This window comes from Ursus arctos, unplaced genomic scaffold, assembly GCF_023065955.2.
Source record: "Ursus arctos isolate Adak ecotype North America unplaced genomic scaffold, UrsArc2.0 scaffold_27, whole genome shotgun sequence".
In the NCBI taxonomy this organism is placed as follows: Eukaryota; Metazoa; Chordata; class Mammalia; order Carnivora; family Ursidae; genus Ursus; species Ursus arctos.
In genome coordinates, this window is record NW_026622952.1 from 2,790,412 (window position 1) to 2,816,738 (window position 26,327).

Genomic DNA, 26,327 nt, shown 5'->3' on the forward strand with positions numbered 1-26,327 from the left:
GGGTTGGCTGGGAGGCAGAGAAAGGAAGCAGCTCTTCTCCTGCAGGACTGGAGGCTGGAGGTGGCAAGAGGGGAGGGGAGGGGCGGGACAGCCCTCCGGGGTGAAGGCAGTGTCTGTGAGGCTGGGGAGTCTTTTCTGCCATGGATTGACTGTTAGATTGGCAGAGGCATGTGGCCCGGCTCTGGGGAGGGGTCAGGGTTTGCCTGTGGGCTGGTGTGTGACACCGTGTTCAGGGAGAGCAGTGGCAGCCTGTGTCTTAGCGCCCTGTGGCTGCTGTAACAAGTCCCCGCAAACTTGCAGGCTAAAAACAGAAATTTATTCTCTGGAGGCCAGAGGTCTGAAATCAAGGTAATGCAGGGCCGTGCTCCTTCTGGAGGCTTTCAGGGAAAATCTGTTCTTCGCCTCTTCCAGCTTCTGCTGGTTGCTGGCTTCCTTGGCTTGTGGCCGCACCGCGCTGATGTCTGCCTCCGTCTTTCCATCGGGTTTTCTTCCGAGCGTGTGTTCTGTTGGATCTTTTATAAGGATACTTGTCAGTGGATTTAGGGCCAACCTAGGTAATCTAGATGGGTCTCCTCTCAAGACCCACAACTTAAGTACATCTGAAAAGGCTCTTTTTCCAAATAAGGTGACATTGCCAGGTTCCAGGCATTCGAGCACAGAGCTATCTGTAGGGTCCACCATTTCGCCCACTACGGCACGTTCTCTGAGGAGGGAGCGTGAAGGAAGGAGCCAGAGTATCCTTGAAAGGAGAGGGAACCACGAGGTACGGGTGGGTCTCCTGGAGGACTGGCGGCACATGCTTCATGGCGTGTCACGTGACCGCCCTTACCCACCTGGGTACGCACCCTGTGCCAAGCACAGAGCTCAGCCCCTGGGCTGATACAGTAACTATCGAGTCTATATTATTTCCTTTCAGCTTCACAGCAAGGGTAGGAGAGAGGCCTTAACCCCCAGCAGATAAGGGAAGAGGAGCAAAGGTGCCCGAGAAGCGCGGGGCTCCTGCTCTGAGCCAGCCCCCCACTGCAACAGTGTTCTTCTGCCACGCTGGTCTGCGCTCGCAGGCTGTGTTGTCCTCGCCTCTCACTCTCTCTGGCTGGCTTTAGTACAGACAAACGTTCTTGGTGGCGGGGTCTTGATGGGCATGGTGTCGGCGGCAGAGCAGCTACGGAAAGGAACTGCTTTACTCTCATTCACGAGAGCTCAAGAGGGGCGTCTGCCAGCTAAAGCTCACGTTAAGTTGGCAGCAGAGCAAGGAGGTCAAGTTCACGGCTTTCAGAGGCGGGCTGCGGGCGTTTGAGCCCAGGCTCTGCTTCTTGCCTGCTGTGTGACTCTGCACGAGTCACGTCGGCTCTCTGAGCCTTGGCTCCTCATCTGTAAAAGGGGGACCACAATACTACTTACTTCTTGGGGTTTTCAAAAATGAGTATTAAATGCATATCTCTGCGGGTATGTGAACAGATAGTAAATGTGAAGTGCTGATAATGGTTCGTAGTGCAGAGTAAGTAAGTGCTATGTGCTGTGTAGTTAAAAAATCAAACCACAGAATAGCGCCCAGATACACCTGTTAGGTTCCTATGATGCCTGTATCCCCAGCTCCCTAGAGTCAGGGGCTACGTGCTATAGGCTCTTCTGTAAGAACGAGGAGCCCTTGGAAACACTGAAGCAGTAAGACACGAGGCAGTGCTGAACGATTGTGGTTGAAACGGGGTCCCTCTCAAAGACTGGTCCATCCAGGGCCCTAGCCAAGAGGGTTTGCTTGGTATCTTTATAAAGATACCAAGGAGAAAGGACGGTGGGCTCAAAGCAGCCTCACTTTACAGACCTGAGAACGGTCTAGTCAGGGACTCTAGGCCCGTCCGACACCTGGGTGCCACGGTGGGCACCGGGCAGGGGGTGGGGCTCCGGAGTGCTGTAACAGGAGGGCGTAGGGGCTGCGGCCAAGACTTTGGCCCTTTTTCGCAGCCCAGGGCTTGAATGGGATCTTGAAGTCATCACCACAGAGCACACTCACAGCCTGCCATTTCTCCTCACAGGCCGATGCTGCTACCAGCTTTCTGAGGGCAGCAAGATCAGGGAACTTGGACAAAGCTTTGGATCACCTGCGGAATGGCGTAGACATTAACACCTGTAACCAGGTACGTGGGATGGGGACAGGCATATGGTCTCTGAAGAGAGGCTCTTGCCCACTGCCATTTCCTGACAGCTTTAATCTGCCTCTGTTCACCTTTTCCCAGTGACCTCAAAAATCCCCTAGGGTTTCTGCCTGCTGAAGGCCCTAACCTTGGTGTTCACATCCCAGACGCGGTCCAGGGCCCCATGGAGAAGGACTGATGCCCGCACAGTGTGGGCCAAGCCCAGGCTCCATCCCCTGCTGCCTCTTCCCTCAGAAGTTGCCTTGGTTCCTGCTGTGGTCTTAGAATATGTGGCCTTTGAAACGGGGCAGGAGGAAGGGCCTTTGAAGGATGTGTGTCAGTGGTGACATTAAATCTCCTTTGTCCACTAGCAGCCTTTGTGGGTTCTCGCTGTGCTGAGAAGGAAGTCGTGATGACAGCTCCCTTGCTCTGTCAGGTGTGGACGAAAGCGAGTCTGGCTCAGGCTGAGAGCCGCCGTGGCTTGAGCGGCTTCTCTGGAGGTTCCCGGTGCTAAGTGGTGGGTTTGGTGTCAGGTGGGGGTGGTAAGGAGACTTCGTGTGTTCAGGTCAGATCGGAGGGCAAAGAGTCAGGTTTGGGGCGAAGGTCTAGGAATTGACTGAACAGAGAGGAAACTATCATCTAGAAAGAGAACAGGGGTGTAGCTTGGGCTCGTGGATTGGATGACCTTGGTTTGGTTTGTTTGGTTTGGCCAGCCAATTAAGTTGTTGGGGTACATGTGCTAAATCAGTTTCTAATTTAGAATACATTTACCAATCATACCTTTTTTTTTTTTTTACCATTTTAACCATTAAATTATTTTTAATTGTGATGAAATACACGATCATGGAATTTACCATCTTAACCGTTTTTAAGTGTCCAGCTCAGTGGGATAAAGTACATTCATGTTGTGCTATAACCATGACCACCATCCATCTGCAGAACGCTGTCTGTCGTGCAGCACTGAAACTCTGTTAGGCGCAAACTCCCCACTCCAGCCGCCCCCCGCCCCTGGCCACCACAACTACATTCTGTCTCTACGAATCCGACGGTCTAGGTCCCTTCTGTAGGTGCAATGACACAGTGTTTGTCCTTTTCATGTAGTGTAGCGTCTTCGAGGCTCATCGTGTCGTACTGCACTAGATTGCTTTTACAAGCCGGCAGGGGCAAATTCCCGGAAGGCAATGTGCCTCTGTCCCCCTGCCTTCTCACCACCTGTCCCCTCGCTGTCCCCTCCACCCTGCTTAAAATGCAACATACCACTTGCTCTTTATCTTAGGACAGGACCCCATTTGGATTCAGTTGGTCCTCTGTGGTGTAAATTCATAGCTCAAAGATCAGAGAGTTCGGAACAGGTGCTGTGTTAGGTAGGAAGTAAAAGCAGGTGTGATGTTCAGCCCATGGCAGTGAACTTCAGAGGGGAGACAAGCACGTGCCCTGGCCTTGAGTCTGTGGAGGGGTAGGGGTGGCAAGCCCTCCTCCCTTCCTCCCAGCCCTCCACCCAAGTGTACCGACACACAGTGAGGACATCTGCGGCCACTCTCACCAAACACACAGAGCCCAGGCGTGGCCTCTGGAAAAGATTGGACCTGCGAACCCATTTCTTTCAAGGGAAGAGAATGTGGGAGCAAAGTATGGGACAGGGAGCAAGTCCTGGTATCGGAGCGGCTCAGGAGAGGGGCTCCTGGCTTCAACAGCGCACCCCGCAAACAGCTGTAGTTGTGTCGTCCCAGCCCCCCAGAGGCAAGGGGATGGCTCTCTCTGTCCGCCTGGAAGGTTCCGAGGCTTCCGCAGCAGAAACGCAGAGGAGGGCTTCTCCGCAGTGTCGTTCTGCCCGAGGAACACCGAACCTTCACAGGCCTTCCAAGGGTTAAGATGCCAGCTCTCAGAGGAATCCATTTAGCAGAAATGGGGACAACTGAATGCTCATAAGCCTTGAGCCAGGGCTTATTTTCGGTGTGAAATTGGAAGATTTTGATGACGCTGGGGAAATGGCTTTGTCCTGATTGGTCTCCTGTTGGTGAGGCCCCGGGTGTCACTGGCTCGACCCCCTGGCGTCTCTCCTCGGGGCACCTCTGGGGTTCATCTTGACACGGCGAGCATTTTTGCACTTTATGACACTATTTCCAATGGGCTCAGTGCCAAGGACAGGTACCGCTGAGCCCTGCAAGCACCAAAGGGATGCTCCGGTCCCAGAAAGGTGTCTGCGGTCCTGGCTAAACCCGGCCTCCTTTCTGAGAGGACATGGCTGCAAGCACGGACATGAATGTCAGGGTGGAGAAAAGGGAAGGATTCGGGGTCCTGCAAAGCCCCTCGGGGCTGGCTTATGCCCAGGGCCCCTTGCCTGGCTCCCGGGATCTTGGGGCGTTCAAGTCTCCTGCTCTGTGGCTGTGCAGAGGCAGAAGCGGCCGACGGAGGCCCTGGGAAGAGCCCATGCCGCCAGGCTTCATGCGGGCCCTGGAGGGCCGTTGGCCTTGTGCTCCGGAGTGAAGAATGGGCGGGGGAGGGGCCATAGGAGCCGAGCCGGCGCCCTCATTAAACACATTAGTGCTGCCGTGGGGACAGAGCCGGTGCCTTACAGCGTTCACAGGGCTGGCGTCATGAGGGGCCTGGCCCTAGCTTCTCAGAACATGCCTTCATTGTTTTGAGACTAAAAGCAGGCTCCTGCCCGGGGCCGTGGGTTGAGGGGATGCTTTGGCTTGAATCTTTTGAGCTAGTGGCCTGTGATAGCAGTAACACAGCAAATGCTAATCCTTATATAAGTAACACACTTTCAAATAGTATGTTTGGTGGAAAGAGTAAGTGTGTCTCGCCATAATAGGAAGTAATTACGCTAAGCAGTGTGAAAAGAGGAACTCTTGACTTATGTAAGAGACATCTGAATATTCAGGGCAGCCTCCTTAATGCATGGATTATGTCTACTAATTTTGATCGTCGTCATTATTATATTTATAGAAAAGAACAAATTCACACATAAAGACGCATATACGCACGTGCATGCACCGGTGTCTTTCTGTGAATGCCTGACGTTTTCATTGAGCCAAGCCATAGGCAGGCTTTAGACCCACGTAGCCAGTGTCTTCCCATCTATCTCCACACGTGGATGGAGTGCTAGGCCTCGGGGATTTGATAGCACAAAGAAAAGTCCCAGTCCTCATCTTCTCTGAACTGTAGTCTACTGGTAGTGAGAGCTATTCATTAAATAATCACATAAATTGTAGGCAAACCGAAGTGTGTTCAGAACTGTGGAGGAGAGGCGTAGGATTTTTTGAGCATATATGAGACTTGCCCTAAAGTTGGAAGTCAGAGAAGGCTGTCATGAGGAAGAAATAGTTGAGGTAAGGGACAAGTAGAAGTTAATGATGTGAAGGAAGGGAAGAACATTCCCATCATAGGGGCACCTGGATGACTCAGGCGCTTAGGCATCTGACTCCTGATTTGGGCTCAGGTCATGATCTCAAGTCATGAGATTGAGCCCCATGGGCTCGGTGCTCAGCCGGGAGTTTGCTGGAAGATTCTCTCCCTCTGTCCCTCCTCCTGTTCTCGTGCATGCGTGCTCTCTTTCTCTCTCGCAAATAAATAAATAAATCTTGAAAAAAATCCAATCGTGGAGAACAGCCTGTGCAAAGTCCCTGAGGCAGGAAAAAGCACAGAAAGTTTAAGGAAGGCCAGAGTGGCTGCAGTGCAGAGGTAAGAGGCTCTAGATGAGGCTGCAGAGAATTTGGGATTTTGCTGGGCCCTATAGGCAGGGGTGATCGTCACCACAGTCAGCTGGGATAGCGTGTCCCAGGGCCACATTGCGTGGCGGGGGGGCTGTTCACCTGCTGCGCCTCGCTGCAGTTGCTAACTGAGGGGAAGAATCTGGGGGAAGGGACAGAGTGGCCAGAGCAGCAGGGGTGGGGGGCACTTGACGCAATGGCTCTCGGAGGTATTCCAGAGGAATGGAGGCAGTTCAGCTTTGAGCAGCCGGTACAGCTGTTTCTGCGTGTCCTGGAATATCCACCCTGCTTATGGAAGCATGTTAAGGATCCCGATCTTTAGCCCCAGAGCAGAGGGAAGCGGGCCACAGACTCAAGCTCAGGAGTGACGTGATCAGAGGTGTGCTTTGAAGGATCACGCTGGCCACTGCGTAGAAGACAGATGGAAGGGCCCAGGGCTAGATAGCGGAGGCCAGTTGCAGACAGTCACGTCATCCTGGGAGAGAAATGGCGGTAGCTGGGATGAGGGTCGTGGCTGTGGAGATGGAACAAGGTGAACAGGCCTGGGTGTGAATGGCATGGGGGAAAGTAGGGAAGGAGACTTTGAGAATGACCCTCAGATGTCTGCCTTGTGCAGGGGGTGGAGGGTGGCACCGCTCACTGAGACGAGGAACGCTGGGGAGGACTCGGGGTGGAAGGGGGAGGACACGAGATCGGGGCTGCGCAGACATCCTGCTAAGGAGTCTTTCAGGAATCTAAGTGCAGCTACATAATGAGCAATGGGATAGTTAAGCCTGTCACTCAGATAAGAGGTCCAACCCAAAGATAGATATCTGGAAGTCACTCAGCATTCGAGGAAGTCAGATGCTGGCGTTGGCTGGTGAAAACAGGGATGAGAGACATGTGGAACGTAATCCCACCAGTGTCTTTGTGGGGATTGGTCCACGTGTATTTATTAAACACCTACTTTGTGCCAGCTGCTATTCTAGGCACCAAACAAGATAGACAAAACAGACAAAGCCTGTGCTCTTGTGGCATTTATATGCTGGTAGAAAAGATAGTCCATAACCAAGAAAATGAGCAAATGTATAATGTCAGCAAATGAGAGGCAGCATGGAGGAGAAAAGTAAAGGTGCCTGTTGCAGATGGGGTAGGTAAGGAAGGCCTCTCTAGGAGATGACTTTTGAGAGACTCAAAAGAAGTAAGGGAGAACCACATGGTTTCTGGGGAAGAGCAATCCTGGAAGAGGGGTAAATAGGTGCAAAGGCCCTGGGGTCAAGAGTAAGCTTGGTGTTTGGGGAACAGCAAGAAGGACAGTGTAGCTGCAGTGGGATGATCAAAGCGGAGGTGGTTGAAGTTGCCGAGGCCAAATCAAAGGCTCGCAGGCCATGGTGAGGACTCAGGTTTGACTCCAAAGATGTTGAGAAGCCATTGAAAGATATTACACGGGAGATGCTCCATTCAATTTAAGTTTGTTTTTTTTTCTTTAAAGATTTTATTTATTTATTTAACGGAGAGAGAGAGACAGCCAGCGAGAGAGGGAACACAAGCAGGGGGAGTGAGAGAAGGAGAAGCAGGCTCCCAGCAGAGCAGGGAGACCGATGCGGGGCTCGATCCCAGGACCCTGGGATCATGCTGTGAGCAGAAGGCAGACGCTTAACGACTGAGCCACCAGGCGCCGCATCAATTTAAGTTTTTAAATGATCGCCAGCCCTGGCTGCTGGGTGGAGAGTTGCTTGAGGCACAGAGACCAAAGCAGGGGGACTGGTTAGGAGGCTGAGGCAATGCACCAGGTAGAGCCACGCGGAGGCTTGGAATAATGGGGAGATAGCAGAGGTGGTGAAGCCAGATGACTTCCCTCCCTAGCCTTTTGGAGTGTCGTCGTGCTGATTTGCGGTCTCAGCACACACCACACAGGGGCGTGTAGGAGCCGGGGTCCACCTGCTCAGCCCAGGCTGTGTCGCATACCAATACCAGCTCTGTATGGCCAATTTCCAGAATTATTACTTATGTCAACTCAAAATATTTTATTATGGAGCCATAGCAGTAAAAAACCACATATTTTCTGGGCGGATCCAATTGACTTTACATATTTGCCAGTTAGCCAAATTAAAAGAAAAGAAGAGGAGAGCAAGTCAGAGGCTCTGTTTTCCTGAATTCCTAGAATTGTCGGGTAAACACAGGAACACAGATGCTCCACTGGGAACCACAAGCTGTAAGTCCATTGGCAAACACCCTCACTGTTTTAGCTTTCTCTTCTATTCCTTTTTTTTTAAATGTTAAGAAAGATTTTATTTATTTGTTTGAGAGACAGGGAGCAGAGGGAGGGACAGAGAGGAAGAAGTTAACTCTCTGGGGAGCACGGAGCCCCATGTGGGGCTTGATCCCACGACCCTGAGATCAGGACCTGAGCCGATATCAAGAGTCAGACGCTTAACCAATGAGCCACCCAGGTGCCCCATTCTTCTATTCTTATAACTCTAACAAACCCTGGCTCAGTTGGCCTTCCTGATAGGAAAGAAAGTTACTTGTGACCCCAGGAGAAAATTTCACGCCCAAAAGAGAAGCCTCGATGTCTACAGTACTGTCATAAGGCAGAGAGTAGAAGAGAGGTTTCCTGGAACATCGCAAGCATCCTCTGTCCCCTTGACCTGTCTTATTTATCTCCACAGTGCTGAGTACCATGAGACTTACTATGCCTCTCTGTGTCTCTTCATTTGTCCTTGTCTCCTTCACTAAAATGTAGGAGGACTTTGTTTTATGTGGTGCTTCTAATCAGGATTCTGCATGGCATACAGTATGTGCTCTATAAATTCAACCAGCAGCTGCTAAGCCTATTGTACCCACCGATTCAAGCTATGTATTTGACACTTAGCCCATCTGAGTGCTGTCGTTTTTTTTTTTTTAATGAAATTAAAAATTTTTTTTGAGAAGGGGAAAGAGAGAGAGAAAGAGAATCTTAAGCAGGCTCCATGCTCAGCACAGCGCCTGAGATCATGACCTGAGCTGAAACCGAGAGTCGGACGCTTAACCAACTTAGCCACCCAGACACCCCTGAGTGCTGTCACTTCTAAGAGCATGGTGAAATAGTCGTTCTTAGGGACAATGACTCTCTTGCATGCTGGTGGTTCCAACGCTGGCACCAGCCCCAGCAGTCAAGTATGCGGCCATAGTTGCTGAAGTATCAGAAGCTCGAGCAGCAGAATGATCATGCAAACACAAGGGATTTCCAGTGTAACGCACAACCAACAAGGGCGTGGGAAACCATGCACGTTCCATCGATGTTCTCTAAGTTTCCACATGCGCCTTCCACATGAAGCCCATCGCTGCTGGGTACTGGTTTATCTTGAAGGTAAAGGGTTTTAGGCATTTCTATAAATGGAGCACCTGTACCAAGAGTTTCTGCTCGAGAGGAATCTTTTCCACAGTGGCCGCATGCCAGGTCTTTTCATCAGGATTTGTTGGGCTCTGGCGATTGTGACGATTGCTACCTTTCTAAATTAAAGAGCCTTAGAGCCAAGAGGAGGTCATGACGTTCGACTCTCACTTTATAACTCAGAAAGCTGAGGTCTGGAGGTTACCTGGAATATCTTCCGAGCTTTATGAGTTTGGATTCCATGAGCTGGTGGTAAGAAGACCGTCTTGTTTCTCTGCAACTTCATTTATTCCGCAAGCGTGGATCGAGCACTTCTAAGGAATGACCCGAGCTCCTTGCAAGAGACTAACTTCATTCATCCCCTTCTCTTGAAGAACTCAGAGGTTGGGAAAGCAAGTCCAGCTTGTAAATAGAAGGTTATAGTTGAGGGTCACAAGTGCCAGCCAGGACGGGCTCAGGATGTTTCCATCAGTGACGCATTCACTGAACAAACGTCTGTTGAGCTGCTCCAGTAGGAGCTCCAGTAGGAGCAGGCTACTCAGAGCAGAGTAAATCCGGGTGCCTACTCCCACATTGCTGCTCGTCTGGGGAGTGGCTAAAATGCCAAGGAGTCAGAGAGGCTTTGAAGGAAGAATAGGAGTTTGCCAGGTAGACAAACGGGAACGTGGAGTTGCAGTGGGAAGGAAGAACCATGCAAAGGCAGGAGTGGTGGAGGACACGAGCAGCAGGGAGATCGGTGATGTTGGGATAAATGAAGTGAAAGAAGGTGAGGATGCGGAGCGCCTGGGTGGCTCAGTCGGTTAAGCGTCGGCCTTCAGCTCAGGTCATGATTCCAGGGTCCTAGGATCAAGTCCCTCATCGGGCTCCCTGCTCATCAGGGAGCCTGCTTCTCCCTCTACCTGCTGCTCCCCCTGCTTGTGCTCGCTCCCTCTCTACAACAAGTAAATAAATAAAATCTAAGAAAAAAAAAAGAAGGTGAAGATGGTGGTCAACCAAGGAGGTTACCGCTAGGTCAGTGTGGATATGGAGTCTGTTACTTTTCTCTGTCATCTTTTTCTTAGGAACTGTTGACAGACAGAGATGGCACTCAGTCCCCTGACTCTGTTTGTCACCACCCCCAACTCACACAGAAAGCCTCCCCATAGGATAGTATGGGAACATCGAGCCTCTTAAAACTTGCTACCATGGTGCAGCTCTGGGATAGCATTGAAGGGAGGGAGAGAGTGTAGACTGCAGCCCCCATGTGGGACAGGGGCGCTCTGCCGTGCGCAAACAAGAGAAGCAACCAGATTCCCCTGGGCCCGGTACTACGGGTTCTTCGGAAGTTTTGGTTCCTCCTAGAAAAGGCATTTAGTGAAAAAGTTGGGACTGAACACCCCCATCCCCTGAATTAATTTAAATAGGTAAATTGCTTTTGCATCTCAGCCGAAATAAACTATTCGATGTTCATCTGGGTGATTGTCATGACTAATTTGTAGTTTTAAAGTGCGTTGATGACTTGTCATGAGTCAGAGTGACCCACGGTGTTTAATAATCACAGATCCCAGCTCCGCAGTGTCTCTGCTTTCCCCAGCCGTTCCCCAGCATGACCTCACTTCACCCTTGAGAGAGGCAAAGAGGGCAAGAGTCTTCCAGAACAAGGGCCGGGGCTCCCAGCTCCCAGCCCAGGTCTCTGTCCTGTGTGTCAGCTGCAGAGCTGAGCCGGGCAGCAGGGCCCGTTACTCTTCTGGGAGGCCCTCCCTGAGCTGCTTTCATTTTCAGTTTGCATTCCTTCTCGGTTAAGGAAGACTTGACTCACCAGTTCAGTGACATGACCAGGGACGTCTCTGGAATCCTAGGGACCAGGAAAAGGGTGAATGGCTTCGTTAAGAATGATCTAGAAGAGGGGCGCCTGAGTGGCACAGCGGTTAAGCGTCTGCCTTCGGCTCAGGGCGTGATCCCGGCATTCTGGGATCGAGCCCCACATCAGGCTCCTCCGCTATGGGCCTGCTTCTTCCTCTCCAACTCCCCCTGCTTGTGTTCCCTCTCTCGTTGGCTGTCTCTATCTCTGTCGAATAAATAAATAAAATCTTAAAAAAAAAAAAAGAATGATCTAGAAGATATTTTAAGGAGCGTGCATCCTCCACGCTCCACTTTAGGCTTCGATTGCTATGGATTTACAGTATGAAGAACAGATGTGATACGCGTAGTCTATAGAGACTGAGAAAACAAGATAACTCTGTGCGTGTGTCAGGGTGCACGAGGGTGCATTCGAAGGCACGAATCCTTGTGGAGCGCGCGCCCTGGGCCAGGCCCCATGGTAGGACCTACCATCCGAAGGTGAGGAACACATAGGAACCGAAGAAAGTCCTACTTTGAGAGACACAGACACGGGAGCAGATAAAAGCAATTTCACGGGATGAGGGCCTTGATAGATTATCCCCGGGTGCCTTGGGGACACGGTTGAGAGAGCAATTCACTTTTGAGAAGCTGGAAACAGGGCGCGGTGTGGCAAAGAGAAAGGGACAGGAAAAGTCCCAGAGAAAAATGACATTCGATCTGGGCCTCAAAGGAAGATTTGCTTCTCTGGGTATTATAGGAAATGCTAAACACAATTAACAATTCCAGTTCTTTCTCATTGAAATAGACGATGCATGTGAATTTGCCTGGGATTATTCTCATTTGATTATGAATTTTTTGCTATAGATGTTTTTGACACCTGTGTCCTGATTTTAACTGTTTTGTGATTTTTAATTTAGCAACAAAATGACTTCATGATAGTTGTTTAAAAATTTACACTGGGACACCTGGGTTACTCTGTGTTAAGCGTCTGCCTTCAGCTCGGGTCATGATCCCGGAGTCCCGGGATTGAGCCCAGCTTGGGTTCCCTGCTCAGGGACGAGTCTGCTTCTCCCTCTCCCTCTGCCCCTCCCCCTGCTCCTTCCCTCACTCACTCTCTCTCGAATAAATAAATAAAATCTTTTTAAAAAATAAAAATTTACACCATATGAAAATATGTAAGTTTTCTGTAAATTTCCCTGTATGCCCCCACTCCCCAAAATCACTGTAAATAATGAGGTGTGACTCTTCTCATACCTTCTTCTGTGCCTCTCTGCACGCACATCTTAACTGTTTTCTGAGAGATGTTGAATTGTTTTACTGTGGAATTAGGGGGAAGCCAGAGGATTAGGGCAATTCTGTCATTTTGAAAATACAGAGACTGAGGCCCTAGAGGTGAGGGCACACATCGGGACAGCTTAGAGGCCTCACCTCCTTCTCCAGTGCTCTGTCCTTTGACCCCCCCCCCCCCCACTGCCCTTCTTCTGAAGGTCTGGCTCTTGTTATCTTTTTAAAGGAATGCCAAGGTCTCGGACATGGAAACTCTTTCTAGTCCACAGGAGATATTCTTAGCTGCTGAGCTGAATTTCAGCGTCCCTGTCTCTCATTAACTTGAGCTCACACTTCCTGCTCCAGGCTCCCGGGAGGCCTTCAGCCCCTGCAGCGGATGGATCTGCCACGGAGCTGCTCAGTGCGGGGGTGGGGGGTGTGTGCACCTTGTGTCCCCGGCGTAGAGAGAAGGTGATCCGGGTTGACTCATCTCCTCTCAGGGCTCTGACTAGCGTGGGTTTCTTTTTTTTCTTCCCCATTTTTTTTTTAAGATAATGAAAACCATTCAAGTGTTTTCCCTCTTCGTGAATACCTAGTACACTGGATCTTAGCTGCGTGGGTAGGAGAGCTAAATCTAGGTTGGAATGAAGCGGAGGAGGGCCAAGTGCCCGGAGCTGGTCTTGCTCGTTTCTATCGGAGCCACCCGCTTCTGAGCGTGCGCCATCTCGAAATTTCTGTTCCTCTTCTACCGCTCTGGTCGGTCCCGGGACAAGGACGAGCTGACAAAGGAGATCGGGGTGATTTTCCACCAGGATTATGGTCATTGCTTCAGCTCTGCCTGGCTTCTGGTTGATTGGATTTCAGGATCCTATATTTTTAGCAGACCTTTCCCACCAAGCGGTCTCTGGGGAGCCATCGGCTAGCTGGGTGAGACAGAGGCAGCAGGGGGGATGGCCCTGTGGGAGGTGACACCTGGCCGCCGGAAGAGGCTTCCCCATCCGCTGGTTTCCATGCCGGGCGGTCTGGTGGGGTGACTCTGGGTCTTCCATTGTGGATTAATCTCAGACCTCCAGTAAGACTCCTGCCTCACGGGTCCTTCAGAAGCAGGAGGGTCTGTGTGCTCAACTCATTTCTGGCTCTGAGTCCATAGGCACGCAGGAACCTAAAGGCCCCCCACCCTCTCCCACCACAGCCAGAGCCCAGAGTTCCTCACCACAGTGATTGCTCCCCCCACAGCCTCTTCTCATCTACCACTACTTCCTCCTACCTCCCGCTGTCTTTGCTAAAATTGTAAATACTTTTGAATGTGTAAAAAAAAGTTGTGAGAATAATACAAAGAATTCTCACATCTCTGTCGCCTAGACTGTTATCATTTTACTGCATTTGCTCTTCCTGCCTGTTTATCTATAATATGTTCTATGTATGATGTCATTCCCCATCACCCCTAGACATTCCAGTGTGTACCACTCAAAAGTAAGGGCACTTTCCCACATAACTACCCTGCAGGCCTCCAAAGCAGGAAATCAGCATTGATGCAACACAACCATCTACAGACCCCATTAAAATGTTGCCAACTGTCCAGATAATGAGAAGTTGCTCTCCCTCTCCTTCCTTCCCTCCCTTTTTGCTCCTCCACGCTACCTCCCTGCCTCTCCCCCAGTCTTGCCCCTCTCTCCTTCCCTTCCTGCCTGCTCCCAAGCTCCCCAGTTCTCTCTCTTCCTCTGTTCTTAGGGTCTCTCCAGACTGTATTTAGTTGTCATTTCTCATCAGTCTCCTTCAGTCTGGAATGCCTCCTCAAGTCTTTGCCTGTCTTGCATGTTTCCAACAGTTTCCATTTTGTAGTTGGAACCTCAACTGTGTGTCTGCTGATGTTTCCTTATGGCCAGACCAAGGTAGCGCAGCCTTAGTAGGAATACCCCAGAAATCTGCCCCCTTTCCACCCCTGGTGATGTTAGCCTTGGTTATCTGTTGGTGTCATTGATTTTTCCCTTTGTCACTGATCAGTATTTTGTGTGTGTGTGGGGGGATATTCTGATATAATGCCAATGTCCTGTTCTTCATCAAAGTTCCAGCCACCAACCTTGGCATACATTGACACCTTCTGCCTTATCAGCTGCCACTGTGATGGTTCCAGAGAGTGATTCTCCATCTCTGTCATTCCTACTACATTTATTAGCTGGCTTTTCCTCCTCCCTCATTGATTTTTTTTTTTCATTCTTTGTTTATACCTGTTTAGACTCGTGGGCTCCTACTTTATTTGATAGGTTATAAACCAATGCTCTCATGATTTATTTTGATGTTCAAGTCTAAATGAGGCTAGTGGAAGCACTCAGTAGTCTGGCTTCTTTGTTCTTCAGCACGCCCTCATCGTTCTTTGAGCATTTCCTTCCTTTCTGGAACCTGTTGTCCCGAGGTGGTTTTGTACTTTTGGATCAGCCATTTTTCCAAGGTTCCTTTGAGTGGTGGGTGGTATTTAGACACCACAATCTGGTCACTTGATGTGCTCATTGCTACTGGTTGTCGTGTGTGTGTCCATACAACTACATCGAGTTCTGCATCTATGTATGTATGTATATTTTTTAAATCCATGAGATCATGTCAATACTTCCAGGTCTAGTCCAACACCTCAGAGTTCTTTCTAGGTCTTCCTCTTTCGCGTTTGTAAGTCCCTTCAGACAGTGAGGATCCTGACTCCCACTGACATTCATCTTCCTCGGTGTATTGACTTGTTTGCTCAGTGTAACAATCTCCCAAGCACTGAAGCAGCCCTCTGCTCTTTCTCAGAGCTGACACACTGCTGCCTGCAGCTCTGCAGGGCCCCCCTTCTGGTTCCCTGCCCTGCTGCCTCAGACGCTGACATCTCTGAGCTGGGACGGGAGGGAAGGCAAAAGCAACAGAAGGGAAGGTGGGAAAACTTCCGTTCATTTTTTTATCTCATTTCTGTTTTGGCTGAAAATTTAATGCAGGCAATTTGGAGAAAGGAATAAAAATTTATAGTGTTCCAGTGATTTTTTGGCCAGCATCTTCATTCACTCCCTCATGTAGTCAGACTGTAGTGATAGCCACCCTCTCTTTCCTTTTCTACCACTTCGTTTGGTCCTCACCCTCTCTGCCTCTGGTTTCCATAGTCTGCCTTTCTTTCTTCCCTTCCTCTTTCTTTCTCATCAGTCTCAGGATTTGGAGTAGGAATGGCAATCCTTTTTTTTCTCTCCACAAACCCTGTTTAGATTCTTATTTCCTGTTCTGTTTCAGGGCTGCAGACTTCCAAATATATAATGTCAGTGATTTTGCTCCACAAAAGGATTGATAATACAGCAGTTTGAAGTCACAGGTATACGGGCTGGGTGCTATTTGGAAAATTAAACTTCTGTAACGTAGAGTTGAATCCTGATCTTCTCTGGACAGATAGAACAAACTAACAGGGAAGCCAGATTGAATAGGAAAGTGGGACAGTAAGTATAAAAACCGAGGTGTATGACCCTCTCTGTCTACATCCTTATCCTTATTATGGGCAAGATCTTCTGATTAACCAATTGACCAATTGACCAATTAACCATTAACCTTTACTGACCGTATGAGTAAAGGGAGTGTTGCATGAAGGCAGTGTTACTTAGAAGCCCCTCTCCCCCACCCCTCTTTTTGTTCATTCTCGGGTCCTCAGACTTCTTGCCTTTCTCTGCCACTGCTCTGGGCTTATTCTTACCAAGATCCCAGTCCTTTCCGTCCCCATCAAAACTTCCCCTGGCCAGTGCTCCATTGCCTCTGGGCCTGGCCGGATGACAACTAACTAATCTGATGAGTCGAACCAGAAGTTGTTCATGAATAAAAAAAGTCATGCTTCCTGGATACCACATTAGCATATTAGCTTAAGTCCTCTAGAAACACGCTGCTTGGCTCAAATAAAGAGAATGGGGGACTGAAATAATAAGTTTCAGAACATGTGGTGGAGGTGGAAGGAGGAGGTGGGCCTCAAGGTCCTCAGGACACAACCTGGGGCTGCCTGCTCTGTGGGCGTGGGGGCCAGCCATGTTAGTGGGTAAAATAAACAGCTGTGAGAAAAGGAGGTGGAAGAGTGCGTATACACATGGGAAGGTAAGCAGCAGCTTTCGAGATGTTCTTGCAGTTTTCAAAGAGATCTCGCATTTCAGGACTCCATAGCTTTTCAATCTGAAACCATTCTCTGCATTGGACAGGAGAAGAGTTAAATTCCTTGTGACATGTCTACTGTATTTGTACATTTAGAAATCAATTAGTGTAATTGGGGCAATCAGAGATGCTAAACAGAGGAACAATTTACTGAGAACAAATGTCTGGAATTGTGTATTTTGCCAATGGAATTTCTCACAGTTGGTACAAGAAAATACTCCAAATTAAATCATTCAGGCTGAATGTGACTTTTTTTTTCCTTCTTAAAAATGTTAAAAGAAACACCGCCTGGCTGAGAACTTCTCCCCCTCCTGTTGGACAGATTGCTTCTCAGAAAAATCCTCTAAGTTGACATTTTACCTGAAAAAGAGCAGAGGCAGATGAAAAACTCTAGGTATGTGTGCTTGGCTTGAACACATTTGCCAAACAAGATCATAAAAAGGTTGTCTGCCCTATTAGGGCCATGTGAAATGATATCATATGAGGTCAGGCGTCTTTAGAGGCTTAGTATAGGGAATACGTAGGATGTAAAGAGCTTCTAAGAACATTGTTCCTACCCTAACAATAAGAAAGGCCTGGACAATTTACAAAATTATAATTTGTCCTGAGCCCTTCAGAGGGCTGAGATCACATTGTGCAACCAAGTTAACTGAATTCCGAAGGGCAGTAAGCCCCTCCAAAGAGTGGCTGTGGCAGAGTACGGGAGAAAGAAGCAGCTATTATGCAAGCCAAAATCTTTAACAAATTCTTAAAGGTCAGTGTGGACTGCAGTGTGTCTGAAACCATAGGCCTCCGGTGGGTGTTCGTGAGACATATTAGGATAAGTCAGAAGACCAGAGAGAGTCCCTCAGGAGGGCAGGGGAATACAGGAGTTACTTGGTGGCTTTGGAGGAAGAGGTAGAGGCAGGAACAGAAAAAGCCTTGCCTGCTTCCCCAGATTCTTCCCTCATGTGAAGGAAAAACAAACCCTCTCACCTTCAGACCATAGGCAAAAATCCATTGTTCGGGGGAGGAATAGAAACAAACTACCTCCGCCCTAGGACACAGCAAAGACCCAGCGGTGCTGCAGGGAAGGTAGAGGCAAAACCCTGGTTCACCTGGAGGAGGGCAGGAGACTGGCCTGGCCCCAACATGGTCTTGTACCAATAATGAACAGAGGTCTGCTTCTGCTGGAGAGGAGCAAGAAACTCCCACCCAAGACCAAGTATAAAGACAAGGTAGGTCTTGCTGCCACAGAGACAAGGGGAAAGAATGCTTAAAACAAGAATCCCCCCTTTGAGGTCCAGGTGCAAGACCTTTTGTGGTATTGTTTGTAAGACTAAGTCTGGGCCAAGACAAAGGAGTGCTTCCCTGTTGCCCTCCTGCCCCACGACAAGGCAGAGCATGTTACTGCTGGGAAGGGGGCAGAAGCATGGAGAAAGACCCCAGCTGAGGTACAGGCATGCAGGGCTGGCTGATAGCTGAGGGGAGATCAGCAGTGCAGGAATCCCTCCAGCACCGTGGCTCCTACTCTAAGCTTAAGGTAGCAGCAGCCTCCATCTAGAGGAATTTGAAAGCTTTAGTGCACTGAAGGTAACAAAACTCAAGCCTAAGTCAACTAACCTAAGTCAACACACATGCACGCATGCACATAAGAGAAAAACAAAGCCGTTGTCAGGAGGCAAAGCAATCAATAGAAGGAGACTCAGAGATGACCTGGATGTTGGAACTATCAGATGGTCTTTACAATAACTGTGATTAATGTGGTAAAGGATCTAGTAGAAAAGGTGGACAATATTCATGGACAGATGAAGAATTTCAGCAGAAAGATGGAAAAAGAATCAAGTGAAATGCTAGAAATTAAAAAAACCAGTTTTTTGGCAATGAGGGATTTCTTTAATAGGCTCATCAGTAGATTGGTCACAGATGAGGAAGGCATCAAAGAACTTGAAGATAAATCCATAGAAATGATCAAAATTGACACAACAGAGAAAAAAGAATAGGCAAAGAGAAAACAGAACTGAGCAGCCAAGAGCTGTGGGACAATGTCAGTTAACCGAATATACATGCAATTAGAGACTCCGAAGGAGGAATCTCTAGGAAGAGGAATCTAGCAAGCTGGTGTTTTCCCAAGGAAGGCATATGGTTAAAAAATGGCCACAAGTAGTTAATGCTTTGCTCCCCAGCTTCTCATTTAACTGAAGCATTTACTCTCATACTCCTCCACCTCCTTGTTGCTTACCTTCTATACCCAGTTACGTGAGATATGAAATACGTGACTTTCCCCATCATCCCCCTCAGCAGTCTGTCTGCTGTTCAACATCAAGAGGAGGGGCTGGGTAAGGTAGCTCGAGTGGCGAAAAAATGCAGGGCAAGTTTCAGCGGCTTACTTTTTCCTTTCAGTAAACAACGTAAATTTGAGTTAACTAAAATAAAACACACGGATCCTGGTTTTGAAGAGATGGCATTTATGGTTCATCTCTGTGGTTCATTTCATCTTTGAAATACTGGAAGTGATCTCTTGTATTGGCTAGTAATGCATCTTTTTGAAGATTTTATTTATATTTACTTGAGAGAGAGAGAGCAGGGGAGGAAGAGGAGGGGGAGGGAGAGGGAGATGGAAAGAATCTTAAGGAGACTCCACATGGAGCCGGACATGGGGCTCGATCTCACAGCCCTGAGACCCTGAGTCAGACACTTAACTGACTGAGCCACCCAGGCCCCTCTAGTAATGCATTTAATAAGACAGTTGTACAAGTTCCTTACTGTATATGTGCCGTAAATTAGTTTTCAGGCATTCAGCGACTTTAGCTGCTGGAGGGTGACCAGCTGTCCGCCTGCTGAGGCCAGTTGCTGGAGAAAACTTGCTGCTGGGGGTCTGGGTGTTTGTGCCTCTCTTGAATTAGGATGCTTCCTGGATAGAAGGGGAGGGCACTAGGTGAGAAGGGCTGGGAGCATTGTCTCTGCAATTTTAGCTCATGGGATTAGAATTTAAACTCAGAAACAGCTTCTCATCTTGCCATCGTTAATGAACTTGTACCCTGCCTGTGCCCAGGTTGCCTTGAAAAGGCCTCCGGGAAGATTCCCTGACCCTCTTGTCAGAGCAGCTCCTTTCTTCTCCGTGCTGCTTCTAATCTCGTGCATGCCATTTTGGGCATTTTCACATTATCTTGCACTTATTTTTAATGCATCTGTTGCCTCTACTAAATTGAGATCTTCAAGGATAAGGGTCTGTGTCTTATTCATCTCTAGTGTGGTGCCAGGCACGGACTAGGTTCTCAGTAAGTTCTGTCTGAACTGGAGTAAGGAAATGCTCGCGTTAGGTAACTCTATGACTCCAAGTGTGGCTGAGACAAGTGTTCGGTCCTGCCGTGTTCCGTAGGTGATCTTGTTCTGCGGTGAGTTCCGGGCCTTCTCGCGTATCTCCTATGCATGTCATAGGCATCTTGCATGTGACAGCTATGCCAGATGGAGCATGGTTCTGTGGCTCTGAGGAGGGCATTGGATTCAGATCACCACAGTGATAGACTGGAAAGTGACTTCGGGTGACTATGCTGAGAGCAAACAAACAAATTAAAAATAGAGTCAGAAAAATACAAAGTCATAAAGAAGAAAGAGAACATTGATCCAGGATCTGGGATGGAAGCTGAGTTACACAATTTAAGACACAGATCCATTCAGATGGTCCCTTTTGTGTGACGCCTTCTGCCAAGAGTGTAGCTTTCAGAGGGAGGCCTGTGATGCAGGGAGGGAAAGAGAGGGACTTTCTGTGGATCAGGGCAAAGAAAATTCTGGATATCAAGCTATAGTGGCCGTGACAGACCCGTATGAGTGATTGTGACTGAGGGTTCGTGCTGAGCTGCCTGGTGAGCAAAACAAGGAGAAATGGGCTTTTATCCTCTGATGGAAACATACTACTTCCTAAGGGCAAAAACAACAACAAAAACCACCACCAACAAAAAAACCTGGGAAATCCAGATTTATTTTGTATGTGGCTGTGCCCTAGAAAGGATGTGTGACCTTGGCTGGTCGTTTGACTACCCCAGACCTTGATTTCTTCAGTGTTCAGGGATCCTGACATCTCATTCCACTCCATTCCCTGGGCACACAGGACGTCTAGAATCCCTCTGGATGGAGATGCTGACACGGGCTCCAAAGAGCAGGAACAAGACACCCTGGAGCATTAGCAGTCAACTTAGGTGTTTTCCTTGTTGACTTGCCAGCTCCCCAGCTTTGAGGCGTTCGGGAGCCGCGACTGCTCATGGGAGGGGACCGTGCTGCCCGAGCTAGCACTAAAACCACAGCCGTCAGCACCATGCCACTCTCCCTGCCGCCACAGCTGAGTCCCCTGTGGGAAGCACACTGCGGCAGCCGCAGACACCAGCCAGAGTCCTGAGCAATTGCAGGGAACCTTCCAGAACACTGCTGGGTTTCCAGAGGGGATGGCAAAGCACAGTGAGGGAGGAGGGGCTCCTGTGCAGACCTGCCCTGGGGTAGAGCTGAGGGCCTGAAGCTGCAGGGAGGGGCTCCAGGCTTCCAGAGCCCCAGTCCCTGGACGGATTGCTTTTCAGCGAATTTGTGTTTTGCAAATTGATTGGAGGGGAACTGGTTTACTGCCACCCAGTGTTCTTCTCCCTCCCCCAGATTCCTGTTCTCACAGATCCGATGTCTCCCTTTCTGTTATCAAACGTGACAGGGCCCAGCCTTTATCGGATAAGCCCGCTCACACTGGGGTGTGAATAATTCACACCGCTTGTACGCTGCATTTAATGGTGTATGCAGTCTGCAAGAGGAGAACATCTCACGGTGATTTCTAGGCATTTGCATGAGGGAATGTTGCGTGAGAGGGCCCTCCCATCGCCCCCCAACCCCCACACACACCCGGCCAAGCTGGCTGTGCTGACATGCAAAGATTTGGTCCACTGCACTCTGCATGTTTGGGGGTGCGGGGAGGGCCTAATTGAATGGAAATGCAGTGAAGTTCCCTTCAGAGCCCACTTCCTCCTTTTTCTGACACCCCAGGCACCTGTTGTATTTTCCCTGTTCAAGGCCCCAATGTAAAGAGAGTTTTAGATACCTTCCATTCTCCCATCCTGAGGTACCTGTCCTCTCTCTCCTTATTTCAGTGTTTCCTCATTACTTCCTCTGCCAGTATTAGCAAAGCAACAGGACTCACCTGTTAGGGATTAATGCACTGCCACTCCCAGATAGAATATTTGTGTTTTAACAGGAATCTCCTGAAGCTGACTGCTGGGGTTTGGCGCTCCCGTAGGCAGGGCCGTCGCTTGCCACGAGCATTCGTTGGTCCTGAATGCTCAGACACAAAGGGAGAGTGGGGATTTCAGGGGCACGTGGTGGGGCTGCCCGAGTCACACCGTCAGGAGCGAAGTCCTTCCACTGTGGTGGTGAGGGTCTTTTTTGTTAGCCAGAGCCTGCAGTGGCTGCGGGGCATCCCCTGAAAGGCAATGTGCTAGAACAGCGTTGACTGAAACAGGAGACAGGAAGGAATGGGAGAAGAAAGGGGAATGGCTGGTGGGCAAGGAGGAGGCGGAGGAAGAAAACACAGCAGTAGAGCACAGGGAGTGCTGATTGACTAAAATCCTCTTCCATATGGAGCCAAGATCTGCTCATCACTGGAAGCGAGATGAGTTTCATCATATTGTTGGAATTATGTGTGGCTCTAAGTTGCACTCTTTGAAGTCAGCTTTTGCCAGGAAGTTTCCAGGCATCTTAAGTGCAAGGATCAGAAGGTGGGACATGCGAGAGTGCCAAGTAAAACCTTCTCTCAACCCTCAGCACGTACAGCTGGACCTTTCTGCGGTCAGGGAGAGTTCTGCTCCTGTGGACTGCCAGTTGGGCACGGACAGTGTTGGTTCTCCCCACCCGCACCCCACAATTGAACTGTCAGACAAGATTGACCGCATTTGAAATGGCAAAGTGGCCAAGGGACCATTTTAATACCGATTCTTCTGTCGAGGAAGTCTTATGGCTGGGTGGTTGGTGGTATTTAATTCTCAAAAGACCTTATTTCAGAATTTTTTTTTTTTTTTTTTACTAAATATGCATCTATGTCTACAAATGTTTGGGATACACTGGTGTTGCCCCTTGCTTTTACTGCTTGCTGCCATGAAAATTAACCAGGGGGTTAAAGCTATAGAACTTCCATGACGTGATCGCCAAAAGCCTGGCCAAGATCTGAATTTCAGGGTTACCCACTGCCTTAGTGAGAGCTTCCCCACACTTCTGATGGAGATGAGTCCAGGGAGTGGTGGTCTTGTTATTGCCCTGCGTTCCTATTATCTGGTGCTTCTGCGGAAAAGAGCTCGGAGAGGCTGGGCCAGCGCCACCAGGGCCCCTCCCGTTCTTCCCTTCTGGTCCGTCACACATCTCTTCACAGGGAAGTGGCCTCATCCCAGCTGCTGGAACAGAATGCAGAGTCCCCTAACCACACTCTTCCTGCCTCTCTGCTCTTTACAGAATGGGCTGAACGGCTTGCACCTGGCCTCTAAAGAAGGCCACGTGAAGATGGTGGTTGAACTTCTGCACAAAGAAATCATTCTAGAAACGACAACCAAGGTATGTCTCTTAAGGAGCGGGAGCTTTTCATTGATAATTCAAGTGTGGGGGTCCCTCATGTATTGCCCCAAACTTGACAGAAACCCAAACGGGCTTCTGAATTTCTCTTGTCCTTCCCATCGCTTCCCAGTTCTAGGCATCCCTGAAGTCGCCTGAAAAGCACAGGACCCTATTTCCACAAAGAGTCAGTGGGCTTTTACTTTATCCTCCTCACTAGATTATAAACCTAGAAATAGAGCCCTTTTCATGGCTTTCTGTTTTCTTGGGGTCTTTGACTCCTCCAGGGGGCTAAGAGCGCTGGAAACCCCACTGTCAGGTGCCTGGGGTCCAAATCCCAGCAGAGATCCTTCATACTCTGTGACTTGTTAGCTAGTGAGAAGTCTCAACTCCCTCATCTGTAAAATGGGGATGATAATTCTTGGTTTCAGGATTCAGATGACAAACAAACAGGCATCAGCAAATACTGGTGGCTGTGTTGCTACTGCGGCAGGGAGAAGAGGGCCAGACCCTCGCAGTTATTCTTCTCCAGCAGTCTCCTTGGTCAGCTCCACACTGACTTCCTCCCCTCCCTGATTGCCCTGAACAGCCTTCTCTTCTCCTATTAGGAGGCACTGGGCAAAGGCTGACGTCACAGCCCCCACACCAACATGCTCTTCCCCGTAGCCCCAGTGACAGAAGCCCAGAAACCACAGTCACAAAATTATGCATCTACAGCTTGCAAAATCGGTCTTATTTCTTACATCCATCCATCCCGTTTGCTTAGCAAGCAAGAGGCTGCCACCGGCACTTGAAAACAAATCGACACCAAAAACTCACCTCTCTCTGCTGACTTGCGTACTGCTTCCTCTCCTCTTTCTTCCCAGTTACTTCCCGCCTTTTTCCTCTTGGCTTTGGGCCGCCAGCCTCTTTCTTTCCATTTGCTGTTCCTTATCCGTGGTCTCACACCCAGCCTCAATTTCAGTTCCGGGCGGTTCTCTCCAGCACAGAACTGGAAGAACAGTACGTAGACGCCAGATATAATAGTTATGAAGTGCATCACCCAAATATTATGAAGGTACAGTCATCCCTGGCAGTAAAATTCTGTAATTTTCATGTCATTTCCCGAAGGTGAAGAGATCGTGCCGGTGAAATAGACAAGACTTGTTCTTTCTGGATGTCTGTGTGGTTTGTTTTTTTTTTCCTGACAAGTACCAGTTGTTTCCACCCTCCTTCTGTGGACGAAGGGGATGCAGTTCGTTCTCCTTCTGGCGCTCCCCCGTACCTGGCTGCCAGCAGCGCGCCATCTGCGGGCTCCTCTTCCCCTGGCGCGGCCCCAGGAGCTGCGCCAACAGCGTGCTCCAGTGCTTTCGCTCTCGCTGAATTTCCCCCTTGATTGTTATTTTGCAAGCGAACGCTTGGTGTGTCTTTGTTATTTATAGACATTTTGTCAGCCAACGTGGTTTCTGAATGCCACACAGAGGGAGGAAAAAAGGTGAAGCAGAAACCGTGGGCTGAGCCTGAGTCGTAGCAGATTGGGGAACTCTAATGGGTCTCGCAAGCATGAGAAAGATTAAAAAAAGAAAAGAGTAAAAAAGCCAAAACCGATATAGTTTCCTAAACTGTGCTTAGAAATTTTAAAAGCACAAAACAAAAGCATTCTTGTCCCCATCCTCCCGTCTCTGGCTCTCAGAGGCCTGTGCTCAGCCTCTAGGCTGGTGGTGGGGGAGAAAGCCCGCATCTCCCTGCTCACGGCTACCTGGCACCTGCCCCAGCCACCTCCCTTCCAGGATCCGGGACTCCCTACCAGGGGACAAAGGGGGCTTTGTGGATCACATGTAGCTAAGAAATTTTTTTTTTTTTGCTCCTTCGAGGGCATGTTCCTTCATGCAGAGGGAGGGATGGAGAAAACAGGGGCCCCAACTCCTTGCCCTGTGACCCTCATCCCAGGCCAGGGGCCCTCTTGCACCTTGCACTGTGTGCACGTGTCTGTAGTTGGGGGGTCTGTTTCCCACAGTCCCCCCTTTGCTCTTACCCATCACCCATGATGCCCTCAGCCCAGATCCAGAAGGTGGGCCAGGATCCACAGCGAGGGTTCCACGAGGGCCCATCTGCCCCCACCCCCACCCCCACCCCCATGGGTTTCTATGGGAAGAGCTCTGCTGTCGTGTGATTTCAGGCAGAGAGGGGCAGATGGAAAGCAACATCTGACATTGCTTCTTGAGGGCAAGGAGCCTGAGTGTCTGCCATCTCGATACTCCCACGCCTGGACCAACGCATAACACGCATGTGCTCGCTGTGTAGCAGACGCATGAATGGGCACAGCACACTTCCTTCTAAATGGGGAGACTTGGAGTTCTGAGTCCTGATTTCTAGAGAAGGTTCTGGTGCCAAAAGCCGTGTCCCACTTGGTACAGTGAGTGAGTCGGACCCAGGTGCCAAGGCCTCTAAATGTAAGCTCTTTGCTTCCATGAAAAATGATTAATTAGCATCCATACCTTCATTTCTGGCACTTACTCTCTGACAGATATTTGGGAAGAACCTTTGGTTTATCAAATGGAATTAAGGAGAAGTCAAAAAGACAACTTTGGGAGGCGACAAGCAGGACTCTCCTGCCTGATACAGGCCACACTTTGTTTAGAAACAAAGAGCTGAGCCCCCTCCAGGCCCCAGGTGCCTGCAGTGGGCTGTCTCTCCCACCTGCGGGGGCCTGGGGCAGCAGTGGCCGGGGGGCCACAAGGCTTGGTGCCCGTGCTGCTCTGTTCCCCCAGGTGAGGACACTTTTCTCCCAGTGACAGATGGCCCCCGTGTGTGGACTGAGTTTGAAGTCCCTACTTGTCGGGGCTTGAGTTGCCTAAGATGGCTTAGCAAGTGTTTATGTAGTTTAGGTAAATTATATACCATCTGAACTACGAAAACATGAGTTCGTTTGGGATCTCTGCTCCTTAAATAGCAGAGGGACAGATGGGCCCAGACAGGTCCTGTTTCTCCTGCCTGCCCTGTGGACAGAAGCTGTGGGGGGGCCCGTCCTGCCTGCCTCTCACTGAGCAGGGGTGCCAGTGGAGAGTGTGCCTGTATTCCAGCCCCAGGACCTCCGGGAGGCAGGAGGGAGACTGGCAGGAAGGCTGGCATTCCTGATCACACGCAGCCTGCCAGAGCTGAACCCCACCCAGCAACGGTTAAATACCCAGAACGGATCCGGACAAGAAAATCTGAGTGTTCCAGCCACCTGCTCAGAACCTGCCTTCTTTCTTTCTCTTTATTTTTTTTTTTTAAGATTTTATTTATTTATTTGACAGAGAGAGAGACACCAGTGAGAGAGGGAACACAGCAGGGGGAGTGGGAGAGGAAGAAGCAGGC

At 49.6% G+C, this 26,327-nt stretch overlaps 1 protein-coding gene across 5 annotated transcripts in view; it reads left to right on the plus strand.

The window, feature by feature from the left end:
* The window catches only part of ANK1 (ankyrin 1), a 210,984-nt gene that overhangs the window by 114,756 nt on the left and 69,901 nt on the right, over positions 1 to 26,327 (plus strand). For all 5 annotated transcript variants that reach the window (XM_057303493.1, XM_057303492.1, XM_057303494.1 and 2 more), the window contains exons 2-3: positions 2,034 to 2,135; positions 22,893 to 22,991. In XM_057303493.1, coding sequence (XP_057159476.1) covers positions 2,034 to 2,135; positions 22,893 to 22,991 — 201 coding nt within the window. The remainder of the gene's footprint in view (positions 1 to 2,033; positions 2,136 to 22,892; positions 22,992 to 26,327) is intronic.